The 25338-nt window shown below is 39.6% G+C and overlaps 2 protein-coding genes across 3 annotated transcripts in view; one reads left to right on the top strand and one right to left on the bottom strand.

Moving 5' to 3' along the window:
- LOC138961281 (uncharacterized) overlaps positions 1–25338 on the top strand; it is a 54523-nt gene that overhangs the window by 16641 nt on the left and 12544 nt on the right. The gene's annotated exons all lie outside the window — the stretch shown is intronic.
- On the bottom strand, positions 1171–24247 carry LOC138962955 (BTB/POZ domain-containing protein KCTD20-like). Of its 2 annotated transcripts, XM_070334921.1 has the most exons (10): positions 24118–24247; positions 22593–22798; positions 18900–19373; positions 17601–17703; positions 16868–16988; positions 15317–15414; positions 14191–14290; positions 13640–13750; positions 8560–8613; positions 1171–7489 (listed from the first exon to the last, which is right to left on the bottom strand). In XM_070334921.1, exons 2-10 carry the CDS (start codon positions 22715–22717, stop codon positions 7221–7223), a joined length of 1455 nt encoding a protein of 484 aa, XP_070191022.1. In that variant the 5' UTR covers positions 22718–22798; positions 24118–24247; the 3' UTR covers positions 1171–7220. The 2 variants fall into 2 exon arrangements, with proteins under 2 accessions (XP_070191022.1, XP_070191023.1); XM_070334922.1 differs by lacking the exon at positions 24118–24247 and having other exon boundaries at positions 22468–22606.

The following is a 25338-nucleotide window of genomic DNA, read 5'->3' as shown; positions in this document are numbered from 1 at the left end:
GACCGTTTTTTACCCCGCCATTTAGGCAGCCATACGCCGTTTTCGGAGGAAGCATGCTGGGTATTTTCGTGTTTCTATAACCCACCGAACTCTCACATGGATTACAGGATCTTTTTCGTGCGCACTTGGTCTTGTGCTTTGCGTGTACACACGGGGGTGTTCGGACACCGAGCAGAGTCTGCACACAAAGTTGACTGAGAAATAAAGCTCTCGCCGAACGTGGGGACGAACTCACGCTGACAGCGGCCAACTGGATACAAATCCAGCGCGCTACCGACTGAGCTACATCCCCGCCCACACTTCCAATCCTAGTTGCCTTCTGTTACCCCCTCCTTTCGCCCCCTCATTTCACACACACACACCGTTCACTAGTGTTCCCTCAGTCATTGTTAGATGTGATTCTGTTCTCGCTCAGTAGGTGGATTGGTATTGCAAGGAAAACAATTTTATTCTTGTAAACAATGCAGGCGTTGTAACTTTTAATCGACTTCTTTTAGTCAGGAAATAAAGAATTAAGTGACATCAGAAGTACATGTACGTCAATTAGAAGTCGTTAACAACAATTACATGCAGTCTTCGCAAGGTGATACAATCGCCCATTGGGATTTTACCAAAGGCCGATGTTACTAAAAATAGAATGGGTCATTCAAGGAAAATCATTCACTTGAAGTACTCGATAATTATGCAACTCTTTGACATATTCGATCTTCGATACATTACTCAAAATCTTTGGAATAAAGAAAAATCTATTAAAAAAATATTAAAAAAGTTTAAAAAAAAGAAGTTACCAGAGAATTAACACGGAAAGTTGAGAATGTAAGCAAAACGTTTGAGAACAAAGTTTTGCCTGTTAATAGATTTGAACCCGTGACCGCCGGGTAACGATTGGCTTCCCATTTGATAAATATTGTTGTGCATACACGCGTGTGTAAGTACATGTGCGTGACTGCGTGCATCTGCATGTAAGCAAGTATGTTTAAAAGTAAGATTTCTTTGTTAATATTTATTTTTCATTTTACATAACCCTATTTTAAGTTTCAAATCAAGTTTTCCATTTCCTAATTATTCATAACCAAACAGACCACAAAGCTCGTTCATACAAGTCATCACTTGAATATTTGCACACAAACCGGTACACACACACACACACACCATTACAAATTCCTGTCACATGTTTATAGCCTTTATTCTGTGCAAAAATGGCGCTGACATAGTCGTTTCTGTGGCAACAAAATGCTGTGGTCTGCCAGACATCAAAATCAATGCTTTACACACAAGACTTTTTCACAAGCTTGCATGCAATACCAGAAACATTAAAAAAAAAAGCAATATTTTTTTGCCACTCAAGCATTTCAGAGCAGGGAAAAACCAAACAAATCTTGAGTAATATTGACTCAAAGGCTATACATACCACATACAGCAGGTATTCGCACACAAGTGTAAAGGAACAGTCTCTTCAACCAGAACAATTTATATGTACAAGTACTTATTTTTGACTCACACAGCAGTCCTGCTTTTTGCTGTATTTAGAAGCATGGTGAAAACTGTATGCAGACATTTCACATCTACACACACACACACACAGAGAACCACACACAGAAACACACACACACACACACACAGAGAACCACACACAGAAACACACACACACACACACAGGAACAAACACACACACCCACACAGAATCATTTGTCTGCAATCTGCAATCGTTGAGACAGACCTATTTTCCCTCAAAGCCTAAGACTTTGATTTTTGACAACTTTCTAAATGGCATGTTTAAAACAGTGGCACCCAAAAAACTGCATCCATGTAAAGTACATTTAATCTGTACACATGAAGAGACTGTTCCTTCATGAAAAATACAGGCTCAACTCAATACAGAATATAGAATTATCAACAATAAACAGAAACAAACCCTTCAAACGCTTGTATGGCAAATATCAGGAATACATCACGTCAGCAATGCTGTTTGGAATTAAGAAACCGTATGGATTTTTGCTGGTAGTGGTGAGCAGCCCGGCAAGCCACACAATTCGATACATGGTACACAGAAACACAGCAAACCTTACCTTAAGGCAAAGGGGGGTGTGGGGAATAAAGCCAAACATCTATCAACAGCGTTCATTTACGATCGACATGACAGATCACAACATCAGTGAGGGCAACAAAATCACGATTTACATTGTTTTGACTACAGTACAAATCATAGTCTAGGATTTCCTTCCAGTATCATTTCACCGATTTGAATTTTGAAGAGAAAAATCAGCAATAAAAGTGGACAAAAGAGACATTCTTCAGCATTCTGCAAACCATACGTTCCACTCAATTTTAATAACCAAACCCCAGATATTGTCAGAAAGAATTGTAATTACTCAATTATGTTGAATATTAACCATTGACTGCCTTCCAACAAGGAATAGAACCCAAAGCAAATAAAATCTAAACACACAATTACAAAAAATCTTCAGCCACTAACCATGTTGAAGGAAAATGAATGAAAAGAAACATAACTTTTAAAATGGGACTTCACTTCATTAACCAGAAGCTATCCTACTTTGATGCGCTTATTTAAATTTTTTAACGAATAGCTTTTCAAAAGAAGGACATTTTACCCACAAGCACCATTCTTTCCTCATTTACCACACTGACAATCAGAAGTCCCATACAAACCTGAAGAAAAAAACATCCCAGAAAAATCTGAAAACAATCTTCAGGGATTATTTGTTTTTAAATTTTAGTTAATCAGGGATCTCAGTATCGAAAATAACCCCCTCAAAATCTCTGAAACTGTGTAGGATTTTCCCAGTGTTTTACTCGCCATGAAAAGTCAATGGCAATCTGATCCTATGAATTTAGAAACAACATATACCAGAGGTGTTCATATTCAATGCAGCATATACATTTACTATAATGCAGACATCACTGTAATGTTTTAATTAAAGAGATACATTTCCCTCACAAGTGTTAACACGTGAATGATTGCATTCATCAAAAATGTGCTCAAGCCGATATGTAAACGTTTATTAAAAGTATTGCTTGAAGAAAATGGTTTGGCATCTACTTGGAGTTTATTCAAAATCAAACAACTTATGTGGAGAGCTGCATGTACCCAATTATAATTCAAGAGTGCAAAGACTATTACTGTATACAATACTTGTAGTGAAAAAAGGATGATCTGCTTTTTGATTTTCAGTTGGTTATCAAAAATGTCACTTCCAACCCCCATACTCTGTGTACACAAAATAATCTTTAACAAACATAACCTACTTTTCAGCTATGCTTGCATAGCCAATGAACAACCTCACAAAATTGAGACATTCGCATAAACGTTTTCCCCACAAAAGCCTGTCATCAAACGAGAACAAAGAAGCTGTGTTATGCGTATGCCAGCTGATATAGCACACTACACGATCCAACATTTGGATCAGCACACTTTAAAATACAGCAACTGCTTATAAGTAAGGTAAAAAGTATTTACAAAACTAAACTACGGTCAGTGCATTTACCCTTCAAATTGTAATTGTCCTGGTTGAGAATTAGCAACACAAATCTCCGTGGTCTTCCTGTAATAACACATTGCTGGAAAATAACCAGAGCTCGTACTTGCAGGGCAGTCCCCAAATTAAGGCAACGAGAAAGTAAAGTTTGCTGCAGCAGGCTTTCCATAGTTCATCTCAGGCATAGTCTGAGACTGACCGTTACTGGGAGACAAGCTCTCACAGGGTCGCCTACTTTAGCTGGCTCACCGATTTGCTTAGCAAACACGTCATTTCAACTGGTATACAGTGGAAACTCCCTTTTAAGACCCCCCCCCCCCCCCCTCCATTTTCAGACTCCCTCCTTTTTAAGACCTGAATTTCTCAGATTTGTTGAGGTCTTCAAGGAGGAGTTCCACTGTAAACCAATTTGCTTGGCAAACATGAATGTATTCACGTTCAAATCATATGCATGAAAAAGGAAAGTATTTGACCAGTCAGCATCAAGTCTTGACATCAAAAGCATGGATAGATCTGTACAGCCAAAATGCAAGGCAATCACGTTCAGCGACAACACACCACAGTCTTCCAATGTTGAGGTAGGAAATACTTCTTTCTGTAAACAGACATCCCTTCCCAAGTGAACTATCACAGATCCACACCTGACAACCCTTGTCAAACCTCAACCCTAGCAATTTACTTTTTTTTTTTAATTCTCAGCGTAGCAAACGGTGTTTTAGCGTAACATTGTCCAAAATGTATTGCACATCTACTACATTAAGGTTATTTCGCGCAAGAATATATACATTTCTGAAAAAGTTTATTGAAAAAAAAAAAATATAATGAACAATAGTGTCTGCTGTGCCACCTTCAAAGTCACTTTTTTTTTTATTACTGAATTACTGACACATGTTTAGACTGGTGTATGTTACACAATTATTTTTTTGTATTACTGAATTACTGACACATGTTTAGACTGGTGTATGTTACACAATTATTTTTTTTTAAATGCCATGCTGTGCAGAAAGCAGCCAGGCTGTTTAATTCCGGGATGTGTTCAAGCTGTTCCTAGGACGACCCTTATCCCTGGCAAAGGACAGGACAGATCAATACTTGAAGAGAATGCTTTAAAATAACTCTACAAAACTGACAGAAGATGAGTCAACTCTGGCAAATATTCAAACTTAGTTTTGACTTTTAAAAACCCCATTACAAGCTAAGGGTGAGGGGAGAGGTTACACCAGGGTTGACTTCAGAGTACAGGGCCGAGGTGCACGAGAAAGTTACCAACCGGGTGGGAACCAGCCACAGTGTTGGATTGGTTGAAATTAAGATTTGCTGTGATTTCAACGAATCAGACCCCGCGGTTAGTTCTCACCCAGTTGGGTGGCACCCACTTTTGCTTGGTGCACCTCGTCCCCGGACGCTGTGAATAAGGTAGGACTAGGAACCTCCATCATGCACAACGTCTTTGTACAAATACAACGATGTACATATAAGTACACATTTTGACTGGCATGTCTCATTTACATCAGTAATATTACTGCTTTATTCAATATTGCAAAGACTTCTAAATCCATCTGCAGATACTCTAAGGTCTTCATATGAACACACTTTACAGGGAAAAATGTTGCTTTAACATCTGTAAATGTTTACATAACCCAAGAAGAAACAACCAAAGTATGGCTACCTTGACCCAACCACACACAAAAGTTACAATGTATTAAAGTACATAAGACAAAGCAATGCAAAATCCTAAAGACCAAGCTCATCTCTCCATGTGCGTAAAATTAACACAACAAAATGTACAGTAGAAAAAACAAAGGGCATGGCTCTGGAAGAGTTTATTTGAAACTGCAACATCAGTTATAATAAAAAATACAGCTTCTGTAACAACTCAGTGTAAACTGCATCACAGACCTGGGAAACCCCTGTTTGGCACTGGAGTATTCTCAAACAAACTTGGTGTATTTTCAGAAAAATTAGCCTACGTGACAGAGCATTTGAACATCCATGTATCAAACATGCTTCACAGGTGTCCGTCACACCATTAATCAAATTTACCAATACATTCAAAACATATGCTTCTTTTAATGTTTACTGACTAAAACTGTATTCATGTGTCAAAACACTTGATCGGCATATTTTTTTTCTTTTGACCGTACTGATCGTATTCTAGACCAGACCTGTTTACCTAATTGGAACGGTTGGTGTATTTTCCACAGAGACTTTGTGTGTTTTCAAAATATTGAGTGTATTTTCTTACCAGGTAGAGGTGTTTCTTAATCATGTGACCGACGTAAAACAGTGAAATTCTAATACATCGTCCGTCGCACTGATGATAACACTGTAAGAATATGACACTGGAAATAGTCGTATTTTCTTATCAACCAGCGTATTTATCGTATTCTTGGAAATATGGCGTACAAAATACGGCAAAATTTTATGAGTAAACAGGTGTGCTAGACAATCATGCGTACAAAATACGGCAAAATCGTATTGGTTCCTTCCCAGGTCTGGCATCACATGGCTGATGTGTATCTACTTACCAATGCTCACAGGCAAGAAGCTTTGAGGATTTACAAAAACATTACAAATGGCATCTTCCTGTCTCTCTGCTCTCCAGTTCAACCATACAAAGTTTTCTTTTAGCTAAGTAATACTTTTTTTCTGTAATACAATTTTGAAGGCTCGAGTCTTCACAAAACAAACATCTGAGGTAGAAAAAAAAAGTACAAACAAGAACAGGTTAATTTACAATGTTCTACTATCACTATATCTGCTGGTATGAAAAAGCAGAAGCAACTTTTACTTGACCCTCAAAACAGACAAGAACATTTTCAAAATAAAATGTTAAAATAAAAGATAAAAAAAAGACAGTCTCCTGACAATGGAAAACTTGATAAAAAAAGAAAGAAAAGTAAAACAAGAAAGCAGAGCAAACGAGAAAAAAAGCTTGGCTGCAGTAGTACAAATCTAAAGGGTAGAAGCAACTGGTCTTCAAACTTGCTGTAGCTTTCAGTGTAAAAATTACTCCAGAACAAAAAACCCTGAAAACTCTAGTCTGCCAATTTACACCAAAAATAATTACACAATAAGTATTAAGTACAAAATTAGGTGTGCAAAACACACCAGAGATATTTCCATAGGAACCAAATGCAGATCTGTGAAGGCTGATGAAGACTAAAATGAAAGAACTGTTTTACTTCTCAACCCAGTCATTGCACATGATAGGATACTCTCATTTGCAATTCACTCAACCATCCACCCGCCCAGTCTAACCATAATGAATGTATGGAGTGCTCATCTAAATAAAACAAAAATTGAAAATGCATTACTGTGAGATAATATAGATCTGCGGTTTTCTTACACGTTCACCTGATCCTGGTCTTAACTGTTCAAGTTCTTCACAGTTCTTGTGTGGAGGAGCTGCAAACTATATTCACACGTAGATACACACATTGCCACAAGCTTCACGATATTCCCCAATCCAATATCCCCCAACCCCAAAAGGACCCCCCCCCCCTCCTCACACACACACATAAATTGCCAACTATCTCCCACACATGGCCTTCCGGGTACTTCACATCAGGAGATAGCGTGACCTTGGGGTAAGTCTTTGAGAAGAATAACGTTTTCAGCATCACCCTAGACCGACCCCACTTCCACCCCTCCATTCCTCACATTGTCTTTTTCTTTCTAAACAAGCACACAAACACACACGCCCTGACACACCGCGGAAAGCTACTCCACATCGGGAGGCAGCTGGACCTCGGGGTAGGGCTCGGAGGGGGAGGGCTGTGGGGGGATGACGTTGATGGTTCCGTCCTGCGCTTGCTCGATGACGGGCTGGGGGTGTTCGTTGTGGGGTGCGGCGCCCGCCTCGCTGCCGGTGGTGGACAGGTTGGTGATGGACTTGCTGCGTACGCACTGAAAGTCCACGTGTCGCGACTTGGCTTCCTCCTTCTCCCACGACATGCGTAGGAACGGCCTCTGTACGTAGTTGTAGATCACTGGGGGAGAGAGAGAAGAAAAGTTAATGCTTGCTTGGATTAACAGCAGACACATACAGGAACATTTTATTCTAAATTACTACACAATAGACGATGTTTGGAAATAACTGTCAATTTTGTATTGGTTCTGGAAGAGTTGTTTCCCCCTGTTTTCATAGAAATGTTGCTTGAAGCTTGCCTCTGTGTTTCAATGGAAAAGCAAGGCAGCCCTGCAAGTCCACAACATGGTGCACTAGCCTTTGGCTAATGATTCTGAAAAATGTACTAGCCAGAGAGCAAACTTTACTAGCCAAACCAACACATTTTTTCAGCAACTTAACTCACATTTGGTGAGTAGATGAACATTTCTACTCGCCAGTTATTTGTTTCTACTCGCCATGGCGAGTAAAATACTCGCCACTTTCAGGCCTGCAAGGAAAAACAAGTGAAAGCAAATTTTTCCACAACTCATAAAAACTCAACAGTTATTTCTGGTATTTGTCAATTACATACACAGACTCAAACTTATTAAGAGCCAACAGAAAAGTATGCTTTTGTTGCTTTTGGATTGCATGTTTGCCTAAAATGCATCTTATCGCTTCCCATGCTAAAATATAGCTCAGTACAAGTTCAAAAGTTCTGATTTCCAGATGTAACCATTTGCATACTGAGTACATAAGATACGACCCAGCAACAAGAAGATCATGATACTAAACCAAAACAGCTGGTAATAGCAAAAAGAAGTGCCCAAAATCCTAAAAAAATATAGAGTACATTTACACTCTACGGACATACCTTCAGCTGGTGATAGCAAACTGAAGTGGCCCAAAACATAACATTTACAGTAAACTTTGACTGTACAGACATACCTTCAGCTGGTGATAGCAAACGGAAGTGGCCCAAAACATAACATTTACAGTAAACTTTGACTGTACAGACATACCTTCAGCTGGTGATAGCAAACTGAAGTGGCCCAAAACATAACATTTACAGTAAACTTTGACTGTACAGACATACCTTCAACTGGTGATAGCAAACTGAAGTGGCCCAAAACATAACATTTACAGTAAACTTTGACTGTACAGACATACCTTCAGCTCTTCCACCGGGTCTTCTCTTGATTTTTTCCTTGTATGTTGGGTACCCTAGAAACACAAGATAGGTTCAGTGTTGGCAGACATCAGAAATGACAAGTACCAACCACAGCTCACTTGCAAGACATAGATTTATACGGAAGCACAAATAATACAAAGCACTTGCAAAGCTCATAAATATTTCTGATGGAAAACAGACCACAAAAAAAACCACCAGATACTGCAATCAGCAGAATAACAATAAACCTCTTTCTAAAGACTGGTTGAAAGGAAAAAAAATAAAGAAAAAATTGCCCTATAAATTATTCCCACTACACACAAGCTTCAGAAATCTGAGCAAAGCCTGTGGTTGTCTCCCTTGACCTGTACCAGCCCCATTGCGTGCAAACACCACAATGATTAAATTCATCATTCAAAATTTCTTATTTTTCAAGTCTACCCACACATGTGCACAATCACACCCTCTAACCTCTCATGAATTACATGGAACCAACCAAAAAACGTGCTAAGCACAATCTCTTAGTAAATGAGGATCCAATGCACGAGACGGGTCAGACTTTAAATACTATTGTCAATAGGTCAAAATTTGTATGTGTTGCTCGAGTCTGCCATCTTTCTTTCTTTGGTGTTTAAAGTCGTTTTCAACCACAAAGGTTATATCGCGACGGGGAAAGGAGGGGCGATGGGATAGAGCCACTTGTTAATTGTTTCTTGTTCACAAAAGCACTAATAAAAAAAATTGCTTTTCTTTCTTTATTTGGTGTTTAACGTCGTTTTCAACCACGAAGGTTATATAAAAAATTGCTCCAGGGGCTTGCATCGTAGTACAATATATTACCTTACTGGGAGAATGCAAGTTTCCAGTACAAATGACTTAACATTTCTTACATACTGCTTGACTAAAATCTTTACAAACATTGACTATATTCTATACAAGAAACACTTAACAAGGGTAAAAGGAGAAACAGAATCCGTTAGTCGCCTCTTACGACATGCTGGGGAGCATCGAGTAAATTTCTGAATAAAATCAAAGAAAACCACTTTGAAGGCACACTCCTTCCCGTGATCACAGTTTGACCGACGGTCTCAGATCTGGCCAGGGTTCTACATGGAATAAGACCATCCTCCACTTGGTCACATACCAACAATGAACAGCATGGCTGCTTTCTCGGTTTCTATGCACAGTGGGCTTTTTTTTGGATCAATTAATTTTGTAAATGGAACCAGTGGCTTTTTTTTGGATCAATTAATTTTGTAAATGGAACCAGTGGCTTTTTTTTGGATTAATTAATTTTGTAAATGGAACCAGTGGCTTTTTTTTGGATTAATTAATTTTGTAAATGGAACCAGTGGCTTTTTTTTGGATTAATTAATTTTGTAAATGGAACTAGTGGCTTTTTTGGGGATTAATTAATTTTGTAAATGGAACCAGTGGCTTTTTTTTTGGATTAATTAATTTTGTAAATGGAACCAGTGGCTTTTTTTTGGATTAATTAATTTTGTAAATGGAAGCAGTGGCTTTTTTTTTGGATTAATTAATTTTGTAAATGGAACCAGTGGCTTTTTTTTGGGATTAATTAATTTTGTAAATGGAACCAGTGGCTTTTTTTTGGGATTAATTAATTTTGTAAATGGAACCAGTGGCTTTTTTTTGGGATTAATTAATTTTGTAAATGGAACCAGTGGCTTTTTTTTGGATTAATTAATTTTGTAAATGGAACCAGTGGCTTTTTTTTGGGATTAATTAATTTTGTAAATGGAACCAGTGGCTTTTTTTTGGATTAATTAATTTTGTAAATGGAACCAGTGGCTTTTTTTTGGATTAATTAATTTTATAAATGGAACCAGTGGCTTTTTTTTGGATTAATTAATTTTGTAAATGGAAGCAGTGGCTTTTTTTTTGGATTAATTAATTTTGTAAATGGAACCAGTGGCTTTTTTTTGGGATTACTGATACAATATTCACCGATTGCTTTCAACATGGAGGGCGGTGCCCAAATTGTCTCACCTGTGATTTGTAAATGGAATCCCGAAGGCCGTAGGCCTGAGGGATTCCATTTACAAATCACAGGTGAGACAATTTAGGCACAGCCCGACATGTTGAAAGCAGTAGGTCGATATTGTAATTGTAAATCTATCCATTCAAAGGATCTGACGACGATCTCTTCCCTGCTTTCATGCGATGGTAAACTGACAGAATTGGTTCTGTTCTGTTCACACACTACTTTCAGTCCACCTACCTGCAAGGGTCAAGTCCCAAGAAATATGTCTCTGTATTCCTATCGTATCACTCTCCTCCTGTTTTGTTTTCTTTCACATACATTTTCCCTTCTTTTTTGACGGGTTTCTGGACAGCAAACTCAAAACAAATTCTTTTCATCACAAAAGCGATCTTTGGAATTGACTGACGTAGTCCGAAAGAATTCATGCATCAACTTACGTCACGTATCCGACGTCATCACTTCGCATACCTTATGGTCTCGGTATTTCGTTGGTACTTCATATTTCCTACTTGTAAAATGACCCTCAAAGCTAACCGAGACTAGTTGAGGCTGTATCCATGCTGGCGACACGTGAAACACATGACTTGTATTGATACGCTTGCCAGGAAGTGTACATTGAGGCAGATCCATTTGGAGGTGAGACACGCTGATTGCCTGACCGCTGAGTGATTGCATTGACCAATCAAAATGTCGAATTAACAAAGAAGGATTTACAATGAATTTTGTAAATGGAACCAGTGGCTTTTTTTTGGATCAATTAATTTTGTAAATGGAACCAGTGGCTTTTTTTTGGATTAATTAATTTTGTAAATGGAAGCAGTGGCTTTTTTTTTGGATTAATTAATTTTGTAAATGGAACCAGTGGCTTTTTTTTGGGATTAATTAATTTTGTAAATGGAACCAGTGGCTTTTTTTTGGGATTAATTAATTTTGTAAATGGAACCAGTGGCTTTTTTTTGGGATTAATTAATTTTGTAAATGGAACCAGTGGCTTTTTTTTGGATTAATTAATTTTGTAAATGGAACCAGTGGCTTTTTTTTGGGATTAATTAATTTTGTAAATGGAACCAGTGGCTTTTTTTTGGATTAATTAATTTTGTAAATGGAACCAGTGGCTTTTTTTGGGATTAATTAATTTTGTAAATGGAACCAGTGGCTTTTTTTTGGATTAATTAATTTTGTAAATGGAAGCAGTGGCTTTTTTTTTGGATTAATTAATTTTGTAAATGGAACCAGTGGCTTTTTTTTGGGATTAATGATACAATATTCACCGATTGCTTTCAACATGGAGGGCGGTGCCCAAATTGTCTCACCTGTGATTTGTAAATGGAATCCCGAAGGCCGTAGGCCTGAGGGATTCCATTTACAAATCACAGGTGAGACAATTTAGGCACAGCCCGACATGTTGAAAGCAGTAGGTCGATATTGTAATTGTAAATCTATCCATTCAAAGGATCTGACGACGATCTCTTCCCTGCTTTCATGCGATGGTAAACTGACAGAATTGGTTCTGTTCTGTTCACACACTACTTTCAGTCCACCTACCTGCAAGGGTCAAGTCCCAAGAAATATGTCTCTGTATTCCTATCGTATCACTCTCCTCCTGTTTTGTTTTCTTTCACATACATTTTCCCTTCTTTTTTGACGGGTTTCTGGACAGCAAACTCAAAACAAATTCTTTTCATCACAAAAGCGATCTTTGGAATTGACTGACGTAGTCCGAAAGAATTCATGCATCAACTTACGTCACGTATCCGACGTCATCACTTCGCATACCTTATGGTCTCGGTATTTCGTTGGTACTTCATATTTCCTACTTGTAAAATGACCCTCAAAGCTAACCGAGACTAGTTGAGGCTGTATCCATGCTGGCGACACGTGAAACACATGACTTGTATTGATACGCTTGCCAGGAAGTGTACATTGAGGCAGATCCATTTGGAGGTGAGACACGCTGATTGCCTGACCGCTGAGTGATTGCATTGACCAATCAAAATGTCGAATTAACAAAGAAGGATTTTCAATGAATTTTGTAAATGGAACCAGTGGCTTTTTTTTGGATTAATTAATTTTGTAAATGGAACCAGTGGCTTTTTTTTGGATTAATTAATTTTGTAAATGGAACCAGTGGCTTTTTTTTGGATTAATTAATTTTGTAAATGGAACCAGTGGCTTTTTTTTGGATTAATTAATTTTGTAAATGGAACCAGTGGCTTTTTTTTGGATTAAATAATTTTGTAAATGGAACCAGTGGCTTTTTTTGGGATTAATTAATTTTGTAAATGGAACCAGTGGCTTTTTTTTGGATTAATTAATTTTGTAAATGGAACCAGTGGCTTTTTTTTGGATTAATCAATTTTGTAAATGGAACTAGTGGCTTTTTAAGAAATTACTCGTCCAAAAAATCCCTCTGTGCACATGGACTAACCAGGCTGTTCATTTTGGTATGCGAGTCTTGTGACCAAATGGAAGGATGGTCTTATTCCATGTCAAAGCCTGGCCAGCTCTGAGATGGTTAGCCAAACTGTCATCTTAAGCCTTTAAAGCTGATTACTTTGATTCTATCAGGTGGCAAAACTCGAGCAACACAAACAAATTAAGACCTGTTGACAATACGTGTAGTATTCAAAGTCTGACACTGTCTCATGAATTGGGTCCTCTTTTACAAAACTTTGTGCTTAATATGTTTGTTGTTTGCTTTTGGATTGGATGAATTGGATTGGATAGGATTTATAGTCCAGTGAGGTTACCCTCATGGAAATTCGGGCTGCTTTCTCCCTGGGGAAAGCGAGCTGCCATACAGTATACGGCGCTACCCATATATTTTTTTTTCCTGCATGCGTGTATTCATGTTTCCTGAGACTTAATGCCGTGTGAGATGGAATTTTTTACTTGATTCCAAGTCCCACGGGTATTTGATGGACATTTTTATCTATGCCTATACAATTTTGCCAGGAAAGACCCTTTTGTCAATCGTGGGATCTTTAACGTGCACACCCCAATGTAGTGTACACGAAGGGACCTCGGTTTTTCGTCTCATGAGGAGTGGGCCTTTAATCCCAGAGCATCCTCACCTTCAATGCCAAGCCTGATTTTCTTCAGCCCTCGCTCCTTCAGCACCTGTTTGGCCACCGTCCTGTTCTCGATGTAGCGACAGAACCGGTACAGACTGGTACTGCTGATGACTGCAACACACAAAATAAATGCATTGAAATAACTTTCACAAAAGTGAAGAGTTCATTGAAAATAACAAAATAAAACTTTTCAGGTAGAAGGTCTGTTTAACTATTTCTTATTTTATCTGAAGAACTCCTCCATGAGAAATCATTCCTTCCTCTCAGCTCAAAAATGCTAGAGATTTATTCTTCTTCTCGTTCGCTCCTTTTAGACATCCACTCCTGCGACACGCATACATGCCGCCGTCTTCTCTAGTATTAAGACATTATACTAAGCTGAATAGACAAGTTACAGCTAAGCAGACTCCATCCCATTAATAATGATTTAAATTCAAACACAAGGCAAAGCAGTAAATGAGTGAGCCATTTTTACCAATGCAAAATTATTTAATTTCAAACAGCAAACGTTTATAATAGCCTTATACTTTATAGCTTTGCAAAATACCTACTTTCTGTAAACTCCTCCCCCATCTGAGGCGGATATTCTTCATCCCACTCCAGGACGTCGTCGTCTGTCAGCACAACAATATGGCACTCCCTGTCCCCCCGCTGCAACACACAATCAACACAACAATGATACCCATTACCAGAATAATCCACGACGATTGTTGCCGCCTAACGAATGAAGATGATAACCATAAACACTGCGAGTTTTGCAACACTAGAAAGCTAAACGCAGCACAAACAACAGCTAATCCGTCTTTCTTTCGAAACAGTGTATCTCACATAACACTAACAAAAGGGCAAAAACATAAAGGGCAATTATCCATTCATCAATTTCATCCTTTTCACTGAAAAGCTAGTGATTGTATCGTTTAGCAGAGAACCACAGTAAAAAATATACATAAATAAATAACAAAATTTAAAACAAAATTTTGGAACGTGAAGTTTCTTTCCGCTACTATTCAATGTTTTCTTTCCTGAGGCAGTCCTTGCGGCCTCAATGGTGGATCGTTCTTAGATCTGTTAGATCTGTGATATGTGTCAGCTAAAGTTTTGAAATGGATCGAGTATCCTTAAATGAAATATCTTAATAGATATAAGGGTTGTGTCCTTTGAATAACTGTGTCAGCATGTACTCGGATTTATTATATTGATGATTATATTTTTAGATATGATTTTAGGGAATTCATTTATCTTTATCCATGCAACCTGTGATCACTCCTGTCAAATTGGTGCTAAAAGAACAACCAGTCCGTTTTGAACTGTCTGGTTGGTATACACACGTAAATAGGCCCAGTGAAATTGAACACTTTATCTGTACATATTTATTATTATGATATATGCGTGTGGAAGGAGTGTGAAGTTTTATGCATACACCATAACAAAATCCTGTGCTTTGCATTTGGTAAATAAACTGTTTGACTTGACTTGACTTCTGCACAGTTGCATACATATGGTACTGGTGAGAACAAATATAACTAGTACAATGCCAGTATTTTGATTCAATCTTGTACCAATATACCAGACAATCCTAGAATTTCATTACTCAATGCCATTTCTTTCCTGCTATAATAGAGCCGATACCGAAACATATGACAAATAAAACAAAGTAAGCGAAGGGAGGTAACTTACACTGGCAGACTTGACCATCAGAGGCAGAATAAGTTCTTCACAGTATTCCTCAAACTGGATCCGAGCGCCGTCATTGGATAGTTCATGCAAAAGGCCGCCTGAAAAACACACCCACTCATCATATGTGACCACGCACACAAAGAACATGTAAACTGGACTTGCAAACAAAAAAACCAAAAAAAATGTAAAACCCTTTTTTTAAATTGATTCTTCAGCGTCCTGTACTACAGAAAAGACCCTCAACAACATTGCAAAAAAATCCATCAGTTTATCTTTCTTAATTTTGAATTATGAATGCAAAAGGGGTTCAGCATCCAGTTACGTGCAAATCCAAAGTTCTCCAAAAGTGCAGAGTTAATAGAAATTGAGCACAAGGATGCAACGTACAAGGTTAAAAGCAATGTAACCTATTCAATGTTTTGTTCATTTAAAAAAAAGCACAAAAAAAGCAAAAGAACCATTGGCATGGTGATTGTATCCTGAGTTCAAACATTTCAAAATGTAAAAATCAGAAATGTTTACCTGACGACCGTTGTCAGTGCGTAACTCGGAAGTGTTTTGTGCGACATACATACCAGGTTTCCCCGAAAGCTGTCATATATTATAAAACTGCAATTCATTACTTTGGTTTGTTTTAGTAACATAAATTTGTCGTTTGGCAAAACACCAATGGAATCACAAGAACACCATAAAATTACTTGCGACTGAATTTGCTTATCTACAGCAGGGTTCCATTAAAAGGTTACCTTTTACATCAGAAAATGCACACTGCTGTGGCCATGGATGACAGAAATGATGTTTATTTGTTCCTTTGTTTCTTGTTGCAGTGTTGTTGCCAGCCTAAGAAGACAATAGGTCATTTGGACCTCCCTAAAAAAACACAATAGGTCCAAATGTCCTGGCTTTAAAAAAACAATAGGTCCAAATTGTACCGCCATTCCTGGCCTACCCTTTCCAATACAGTGCCCAGTGTGCGACTGTAAGGATCCTGCCTGATCTTCGCATTACCATGCCGTAGTATTATATTGATGAACTTTCCGCTGTTTTCGGTAAATAGGTACACCGGCTGGATCGGGTATTTCCGTAAAAGCAGCCTCGAGTGTCAATGACGACAAACACGGACTCGGCACCGAATGCATTTTCACTCGTAGCGAACATGAGCTTTTCGATCGGGGTTTGTTTTAACTCCCATTCCATTCATTGCAGACCTTGTCCGCCTTGTACGAATATGTATCAATCAGTTGACCACCAAAACGTAAAAACTATCGGTCCATCGACCGGACAAGGCTAGGTCCAATGCGTTAAATCAGAAAGGAATGCGTCAGAGACCGAAGACCGAGGCCTGGCAACAACACTGTTGTTGTAATTTTGCTAGCTTTGCTGAACACTGGTAAAAATGACAAAAATGCATTTCTTGGTTACTTGTTTGTTAAGTAACTTTGCTGCTTGCACTGAAAACTGGTGAAAACAATAACAACAACTTCTGCCATTTTCTAGAAAAAAACAGCATTAAAACTCCTCCGCAACATGGTGTTTTGCGCCCTGACTTACGAAGATTTTGGCACTTGACGGTTTCAGCGTTGAAGGGTATGAGGAGGTAGTCGCAGGCCTCTCTCAGCTCCTGTACCGGCATGCAGGGCGGACAGTAGATCTTGCCGCCCTTGTAGTACTCCTGTCACACCATCAAACATACAGGCATTATGATTCAGATCAGGAAATTGGAGAAAAAAAGCAGCTTAAATGCATGCCAAACACACACCAGAAAATACTGAGCGGGGGAAAAAAAGCAAATAATGCAATCTAGCAATCTCAGGAACTTCATACATGTACCCAATGGTACCGCCCTTCCTAAAATAAAAATAAAAATGACCTATTCAGTTATTACAAAAACCATTGGCACCAATCAATCATCTAGCCAAAAAAAATCATCAAATAATAAGATAGCATGTGGAAATTTCAACTTTTTTGCTTTTTGAATTCAAAATTTTATTAATTGTATACAAAGGACAATGCAGAAACTCAGTCAGATCGCATTTCGGATAGAACACGTTACTCTGACTAATTCGAGAAGCATAGCTCGGTGATTTACTCAATAAGGTCATACAAAAATTAGTGCGCTGAATGCATACTAAACATGTCTAAAATAGCATTGCCAGCTCTGACGACAGGACATAGACTCCAGACATAGACTCTACATGAACACCACAGATTAATGATACACAAAACATGTTGACTCTGCAACAACAACAACACAAAGACCGCTTTAATTTGAAGGTGGACTCACAAGAATTGCTCTGAAGATGGTGGCGGATATCCCATCAGCAACCTCGTACTCCCCTCGTTCGTTGGGGCGTGTGAAGTTATAATCTAGTGATGACGTGAACATCCTGCACACACAGAGCACCACTGCAGTCTAACAAATGCAAAATGAGTTGAAAATAAACACACTAGATTCAGCCATCAAACTACACACAATAAATATGCAATATAAACTTACCACCATGGTTTCAATCCCACAGGCAATACATTTTCATCAACAAAACTAAAGTTACCCGTCTCAAACTTTGAGAGGGTTTAACTAAGCACAGATGACAAATGCATGGTTAAACCTGACAAGTACAACATAATTTCACTCAATCAAATTCTAACAGTAACACAACCTCATGACTCAAAAGTCTCAGTACCTTCTTTTCTTCACTTGGTACCACAACCATCATTGTTTTGCTTGTTTTTATTTTGTTTGTTTTTGGCCTAATGCGACCATACAAAAAATACATTATCATTACCAAAGTCACGCCGCAAAGAGACGCAAAACTCACACTTGCAGTGCACAATTAAGTATCGTACTTTCCGGGTCATAAGGCGCAACTTTTTTCCTCGAGTTTGACCCCTGCGTCTTTTAGACCCCTGCGTCTTGTATAACGAAGGGCCTAATCGGTGTATGAAATACGAAAAAAATCAAAGAGACCGCCTGAGTACCAGTCAAACAACTTGTGATAATGCATGTTTCAGCTACTAGGTACTACCCTGGCCAAGTTTCCTCTCAAGACATCAAAGAGACCGCCCCATAGGTTAAACTCGGTCACTGACCCCGGTGCAGCCGGTGCAGGAAGTGTTTCTTCTCTCAGATCTATGACAGGGGAACCACCTCTCATAGCAAAAACTGGGTCATTGACCCATGGGAAGAAGGTCAGTGTCAAAACAAGGCCACCCAGCTATCACAATGGACCTGCCTTTGATCTCGCGGCACACACAGAGCACACATATTTCCACTCTGTATTCTTCCTTTGATGTGCGGCTTATTTTCATTCTTCGACCGTTTGTTACGGTATACTTTTTTAATTTTGGTGCGCCCTATTGGCCCCCTGCGCCCAATGGGTGACTGGATTACAATTTTGTTTAAAAAGAAGGGGGTGCGCCTTATGCACTGTAGCGCCTTGTAACCCGGAAAATACGGTAACCTGTCTCAAACTTTGAGAGGGTTTAACCAAGCACAGATGACAATTGCATGTTTTAACCTGACCAGTAGAACATAATTAGTTAAAATTATCCGCGCCGTGCATTATCAAAGCCCAGAACTCACCGGCCTAACATGGTCTCGGGGTACGCTTTGAAGAGGTCAGCGTCCACCAGGAACCGCGTGTCGTCGACCACTAGAGTCAACTTGCCTGTGGTGGGCGGGAGGCGGGGGCTGGAACACACGATGGGCTCCGTCCACTCCATGGCCTTGCAGTGGTCCCCCCTGCACGCCGCGTGCGCCATGGGGCTGTTGAGGTGGAACATTCTCGCTCGGTGAAGGTCAAGGTTGTGCGGCCTGTGTTCCACGAAGCGGTTGACATTAGCGTTGCCCAAGGCCAAGGGGAGACTGCAGGCGCCCTCTGCGATTCTAAAGCTGGCCGTGGCGGCTGCAGCCTTGGTGATGGCGTTAGCGACTGACTCGGACTGCTCGGGTTGAGGTCCCTCGGGCCCGCAGTCTTCGTTGCTACTGGTGTTGTCTAGGCTCAACGAGCGCGTCCGGTTTACCAGACAGGGCTTGGATCGAGGAGGGCCAATGGAACTGAAAAGACAGAAATAAGAGCCATTGTTGTACATATTAAGCTGCTTTTAAAACCAGATAAGGTTTGGATCGTTGATGGCTGACACACGAACACAGTGATAGTTATTATGTGTATTGTAATGCCTAAACTTAGGTGTTATGTTGTTGTTATTTTATTTTACTGATTCCACGTCATGTTCATATTAATGATTTATGTACTGCATTTTGTTAACAAATGCTGCTTCTAGCCTCGGGACCAGTAATACACGTTGCTTGGTCGCAGACAAATTCAGTGATCAATGCCAAATCAGCGACTTGTGAGCTTTATTATTGCAATCTCAGTTCGATCACAGAAATGCTTTGGAAAAAAAGAAGAATAGAGCATAATAAAAGAAAGGAGAGTTAAGAAGGAAAACAATAAGTTAAAAAGATTTAAATTTTTTTTTTTTTTAAGTGATGGTAGGGCTCTAACCTACAACCTCATGAACCCAAGCACAGTTCACTAACAACTGAGATAAGATTAGAACGGATACCTGCCAGGTCAGGGAAAACTAGGAGTAGGAATGTCTATTTTGTGACCTGTGAGATACCGGTGACTGCTGGTTCTCGAGCCTGGGGGCTCCGTAACAGACTCGCCAGCACCCAAGCCATTCCGTATTATTTAAGAATTTGAAAAGGACTGAAGATGTTAATTGTATTCAGTTGAATTAAAAAACATGGCACATTCTCTGATTTTCTTACATGAAGCTACTTCCGACAAGTTCAGTACTTGATGTGAACATGACCAAAGTATGTCAGTTGTCATTGACCCGAACCCCCACATCTATACTCTCACTTGCACTAAGCCAAACATACTTTTTGCAAATATATGTTCAGTCGAACATTGAAACAATCTACTTCTCTTTCATAATATAACATGTGGGGTCCATTTTATTTTCATGTGTCATCATAAAAACAAAACTGTCAGGATGTTCATGTGCCGTGGAAGAGATGTATCACTTGAAAATAAGGTTAGTTGTAAACACTCCAAGCCTGACCCAGTGAAAAAGAGCCCCGATTTGCATGTTTTCAAAAGAAAAACACACCATACTCATGATACTGAGCGGACATTGTCATTCTCAAACTCTAAGTGACAGTTTACCTTCAGAAAAAAAACGTCTATCATTATCAGCAATGACCAAAAGTTTGTCTCAGCAGAATTAACTGTTTAGTAGCGGTTTATGGATTACCTTACCTTCAGCACTTTCATTCATTCTGTAAGCTGAGCCCAACAAAGTACTGTTAGTGTTATCAATTTGACCAAACATGAACTATTGCTCAAACGTGACAGTGATACATTTTGCAAAAATGCAAAGTCTAGCTCCCCACTTGGACTCCTAAAGATCTTTGGAATGTTCACTATACACAAAGGGCCTACAACACATTACGTCTGCTGAATGATTCACCAAAACCTTGATAAAAACAAGGGACCAGAACTTAGTAGACCCCATCAGTGTATGCTTGTCAACCCAGCTATGCAAAAACCTATGTGGAAAAAGAATGAGAAAATCCTCATGGCAACTTCAAAGCAAATACAAATCATCCCACAAAGCAGCTGTAGTTGCCAAAACTAGCCGAGGGCCCGACTGTAAAATGTCACCCTCACATAATCCATCTACAGTGCAGGTGTGACACTGCCAAAACGAACTCCCTGGCAACACAGCAACAGTTTGCCACACTTCTTCTAATGTTCAGTAAACAGACTCCAGGTCAGTGTCACAGTAAAGTGAGTACAGTGGACCCCCCCACCCCCCCCCCCCCCCACTCTTCTAAGACCTCCAAAAATCAGGTCCTAAAAATAGTAAAATGAGGGAGTCTTTATAGAATGGAGATACATTTTCAGAGTTCGCCAACAGAACATCTGAGAAAATGAGGTCTGAAAAAGGAGGAAGTCTGACTCTGAAATTGAGGGGTCTTAAAAGGGGGGTTCCACTGTAACACAGTAAAGTGAGTAATAAAAACAAGTGGTGTAGATAAGCCACACCAGAGTGCACACACACACACACACAAACAGTGACACACTAGCAACTAGAACCCTGGTCAGTAATGCAGTAAAAAAAACAAGCCATGCTGCTCAGCCACTGGAAAGAGAATGCGTGCACACACTTTCACAAACAACATTTTGCCCAACCAGGCATGGGAATTGAAAAAAAAAAAAAAGCTGAAAATATTTAAGTAATATATATAGCAAAGTCGACGGTGCGAAGCACCTATAGGCTTACTAGGGGGGTTCGGGGGCATGTCCCCCCCCCCCCCCCCCCGAATTTTTTCTCTCCAAAGAACCCATATGGTGCAATTTGGTGTCATCTGAGCTCCAAGTTTGCCATTAAATTCAGTTTTTAGAACCATTTTTGCCTCCCCCATTTATTTTTTCGGCGGACACTTTTGCTTTTTCGGCGGAACAAACACAAATTTCGGCGGACAATTCCCATGCCTGCCAACAGCTTCTGGTGTGCAGTAACTAGACCCCAGGTCGGAAATGCAGTAACAAAACAACTGATGTTGCTAAGCCAAAGGGAATCACATACACACACTGTAATGAAGAACAGAGAAGTGTGCGACACAGCAGCTTTTGATTTTCAAACATCAGCAACAGTGGTATTGCGTATTGGTAAACAGATCCTAGGTAATACATTTTACAAACTAGCCATTGTGTTTAGCCTCAGGATAACACTAACAGTCACATGCACAGTCACACACACACACAGTATATTTATGTCAGTCGTCACATACACAGAGAAATAGATCATTAAATGTTGCTCATCCACATGACAACAAACACATGCACAAACGGTTACAACTTACACTCAGAGAAAATGTTTGCCCCACAGCTTCTCATGCCATAACTTGACCCCAGGTCAGTAATGCAGTCATGTATCTTACAAGTTTAGAAGTACACAAGACTCAGAAACCCTCAACTGAGCATAAAAAGTAATAAAGTTGTATTTAACTTTTTGTTAATTTTGACCGACTTTTGATTGTTGAAGTTTTTGTTACATGTGTCTCTGAATCTGATGAGTGATAACATCAACACTAACAGTCTGTACTTCTGCCTCAGGGTGTATGTGATACTCACTTACTGCATGGCCGTCTGTAATGCATAGTTGTCAAGTGGAAGTGAGTTTGTAGGTATTAAAAAGGGGGTTGCCACTGTACACAGAAAGCAAAATGTGCAGTTAAAAATCAGTTTTTCCCCCTGACCTGGTCCTCTTGATACAAGTCTTCCTGGAGTGGTCCTCTGCTTCTGAATACTCTTCTGTGTCGCTGCTGTAGTGATCATACTCTCTCTGTCGATCCCTTAGACGATGATGCCGCCTATGGGCCATAACACACGCCAGCCACAGGCACAGCACTTGCGCCAGGCCACCGTGTTTTCCGTTTTATTCAACTCCCGTTTACAAAATGTTCTGCAACAGGAAGCAAAGAGTTGCGTCATTACCAATACCAGAGCAAGCAGTGTTGTTATTTTGTTAAATTCAAGTTGTTATCTACAGCTGTTTTGTTTTACTTTCAGACTTGAACTTTTTTGTGAACGGCGACTTCGAGGGTGACAACACACACATCCACCCTCACACATATCATTGGAAAAATAGCTTGCAATTGCACTTTGCAATGCATGCAAACTGGATTTCTCAGCCTCACTAAACGTAAATGGCTGGTTTTAGAGAAATAACCATGCACCCATAGTGAGTCGAGTTACATTGACATGCTGCACAAACTGACAACTTAGGTCTATCACTTTATCTGAAATGTGTGCAGAAATGCAATAACATGACTTGTGAACTGAAAACACATGCACTGCTCATTTTCCTCCTTAGAAGTTAGATTTAGAAATTCTGGTCTACTTTGAGACTGAACATAACCAGTTGAATGATGCCACCGATATATATGTCACAGTGGAAATGAGAATCCAGTGAGATTCCGAATCGCACTAGTGGAGATTGGAATTCCAGTTTGCACTAGGGCAAACTAGAATTATCATCTCCACTGGATATTTGTTAGTGAAGATTGGAATTCTAGTTTGCGCCAGTGCAAACGGGAATCCAGTTTCAGTGGAGATTGGAATTCCAGTTTTCACTAGGGGAAATAGGAATTGGGGGAAATAATGTGTTCAAAGGTTTACAATTGTTGTTAAAACCATTTCATCTTCAGTCATTCATGACTTTAAGGCACTAGTGCGATTCGGAATCTCACTGGATTCTCATTTCCTCTGTGACATATATAACAAGCTGAAAGACGAGAGTTGCTATTCTATACGATACCAGTTGCATGCAACCTTTTTCTTGGAAGTGTAACTGATAGCGAAGGCATGGAAATGATGGTTGCGTGTGTCACTGTTTTACTTGGGTGTTTGGGTGTCGACTCATTGTCACAGTGTCGGTCTGAGGCCAAATGTTCAGAATGTGTCACTGTGTCAGAATGTTTCGACGTTAGTAGACTTCATGTTATTCAGTCTCTTGGTTTGAAACTCGAACATGTTTGCCCATAAAAGGTCTTTGACTGCTAGTGCTGTTGTTCACACTATTTACGAACGTTTGATAAGATCATGTGTATTTTTAGACAAAATATTACATTTCTACAGCCCTACGAACTGTCTACTTCAAAATTCGCCGTGATGCGAGAAAAAATAAAGCCTAAGAATCAACGAGGACGAAAAAAAGTAGCGGTAACATATCGTTCAATCCCAACATGACAAGCACAAAATCAGTAAAGAGATCAAACTTACAATGTATTGCCTATCACAGACGTAAACACTCAGTCTGCCATTTTAGACTCATTCATGCTCGGAACAGTGGCATGATGGGTAACTTTTTTTGCTTTTCTTTTACATTTCCCTTTTTTGGCAAGAGCAAAATACTGATCATCGAACATTTTCTGGGATTAAAGGAGTTTAGAATAAAAACGATGATACAGAAAAAAAAGACAGTTGTAGCATCTGTATTTGAGGAATACATTTAGAAATATGACAGGGTGAAGGTCAGCAGGGGCCCTGTCAGGGATATGTTTAGCTTCCTGTTCATTCAATTACGCATGCAGTCTACTAGGCCTTCCAGCAACCAAGGCAGCATAGTTATGAGTCTTAATACACTGTATATTTCACCGTTAGTGTGAATTTTTAACTTATCTTGAGGAAGACCAGCACAATTTTGTTCATTTCTTACGATTTAAATACTATCCTCTAAGGGAGGCCACCCCCGGTAGATGCTGTTGCGACCCATCTCGTCATCGGCGCTTTTCCAGAAATGACCTGCGCTTTGTTGGAATTCCAACAATGGCCGCCATTGTAGGAATTCCAACTTTGCGCTACGCGATTCTAGAAATGTATCGCGCGCATAGTGAGAATTCTGCTCTTTCTTAGAATGCGATGTAAAATGATACAAGTCATGTGGTCTGGGTGGCCGAGTGGTAACGCACTTGCGCTCGGAATCGAGAGGTTGCGTGTTCGACCCTGGGTCGGGCCGCTATTTTCTCCCCCCTTTCCTAACCTTGATGGTGGGTTCAAGTGCTAGTCTTTCGGATGAGACGAAAAACCGAGGTCCCTTCGTGTACACTATATTGGGGTGTGCACGTTAAAGATCCCACGATTGACAAAAGGGTCTTTCCTGGCAAAATTGTATAGGCATAGATAAAAATGTCCATCAAATACCCGTGTGACTTGGAATAAAGGCCGCGAAAGGTGAACATTCGCCTAACAGGCTTGAGGTTTGCTGGTCGATGTGAATGCGTGAAATATTGTGTAAAACATTCCATCTCACACGGCATAAAGCGCTTTGAACTTCGGATAAGGCGCTATATAAATAAAGAGAATAATGATGGCCTATGATGATCCTTGTGTTTTAAAGTGATCAATGCTTAGTCTTGAAAAAGCAGATGCATTGTATAACGCCCCAAACCAACCGAATTGTGACAAAAAGCAAAAACTCTTTTGATAACTTCGGCGGGCTGT

Source organism: Littorina saxatilis, linkage group LG3 (assembly GCF_037325665.1).
Source record: "Littorina saxatilis isolate snail1 linkage group LG3, US_GU_Lsax_2.0, whole genome shotgun sequence".
NCBI classification, from domain to species: Eukaryota; Metazoa; Mollusca; class Gastropoda; order Littorinimorpha; family Littorinidae; genus Littorina; species Littorina saxatilis.
Note: the sequence above shows the minus strand (reverse complement) of the source record. Positions and strands in the feature narration are given on the sequence as shown.

What these genes read in the sequence shown, in the direction of transcription:
- LOC138962955 (XM_070334921.1), bottom strand. Translation starts at nt 22,717, where the DNA reads ATGGCCCATAGGCGGCATCATCGTCTAAGGGATCGACAGAGAGAGTAT. An exon ending in CGTCAAGTGCCAAAATCTTC is followed by an intron (nt 15,415 to 16,867) that starts GTAAGTCAGGGC and finishes TGTGTTTTTCAG; the next exon opens with GCGGCCTTTTGCATGAACTA. An exon ending in TGATGGTCAAGTCTGCCAGT is followed by an intron (nt 14,291 to 15,316) that starts GTAAGTTACCTC and finishes TGTGTGTTGCAG; the next exon opens with CGGGGGGACAGGGAGTGCCA.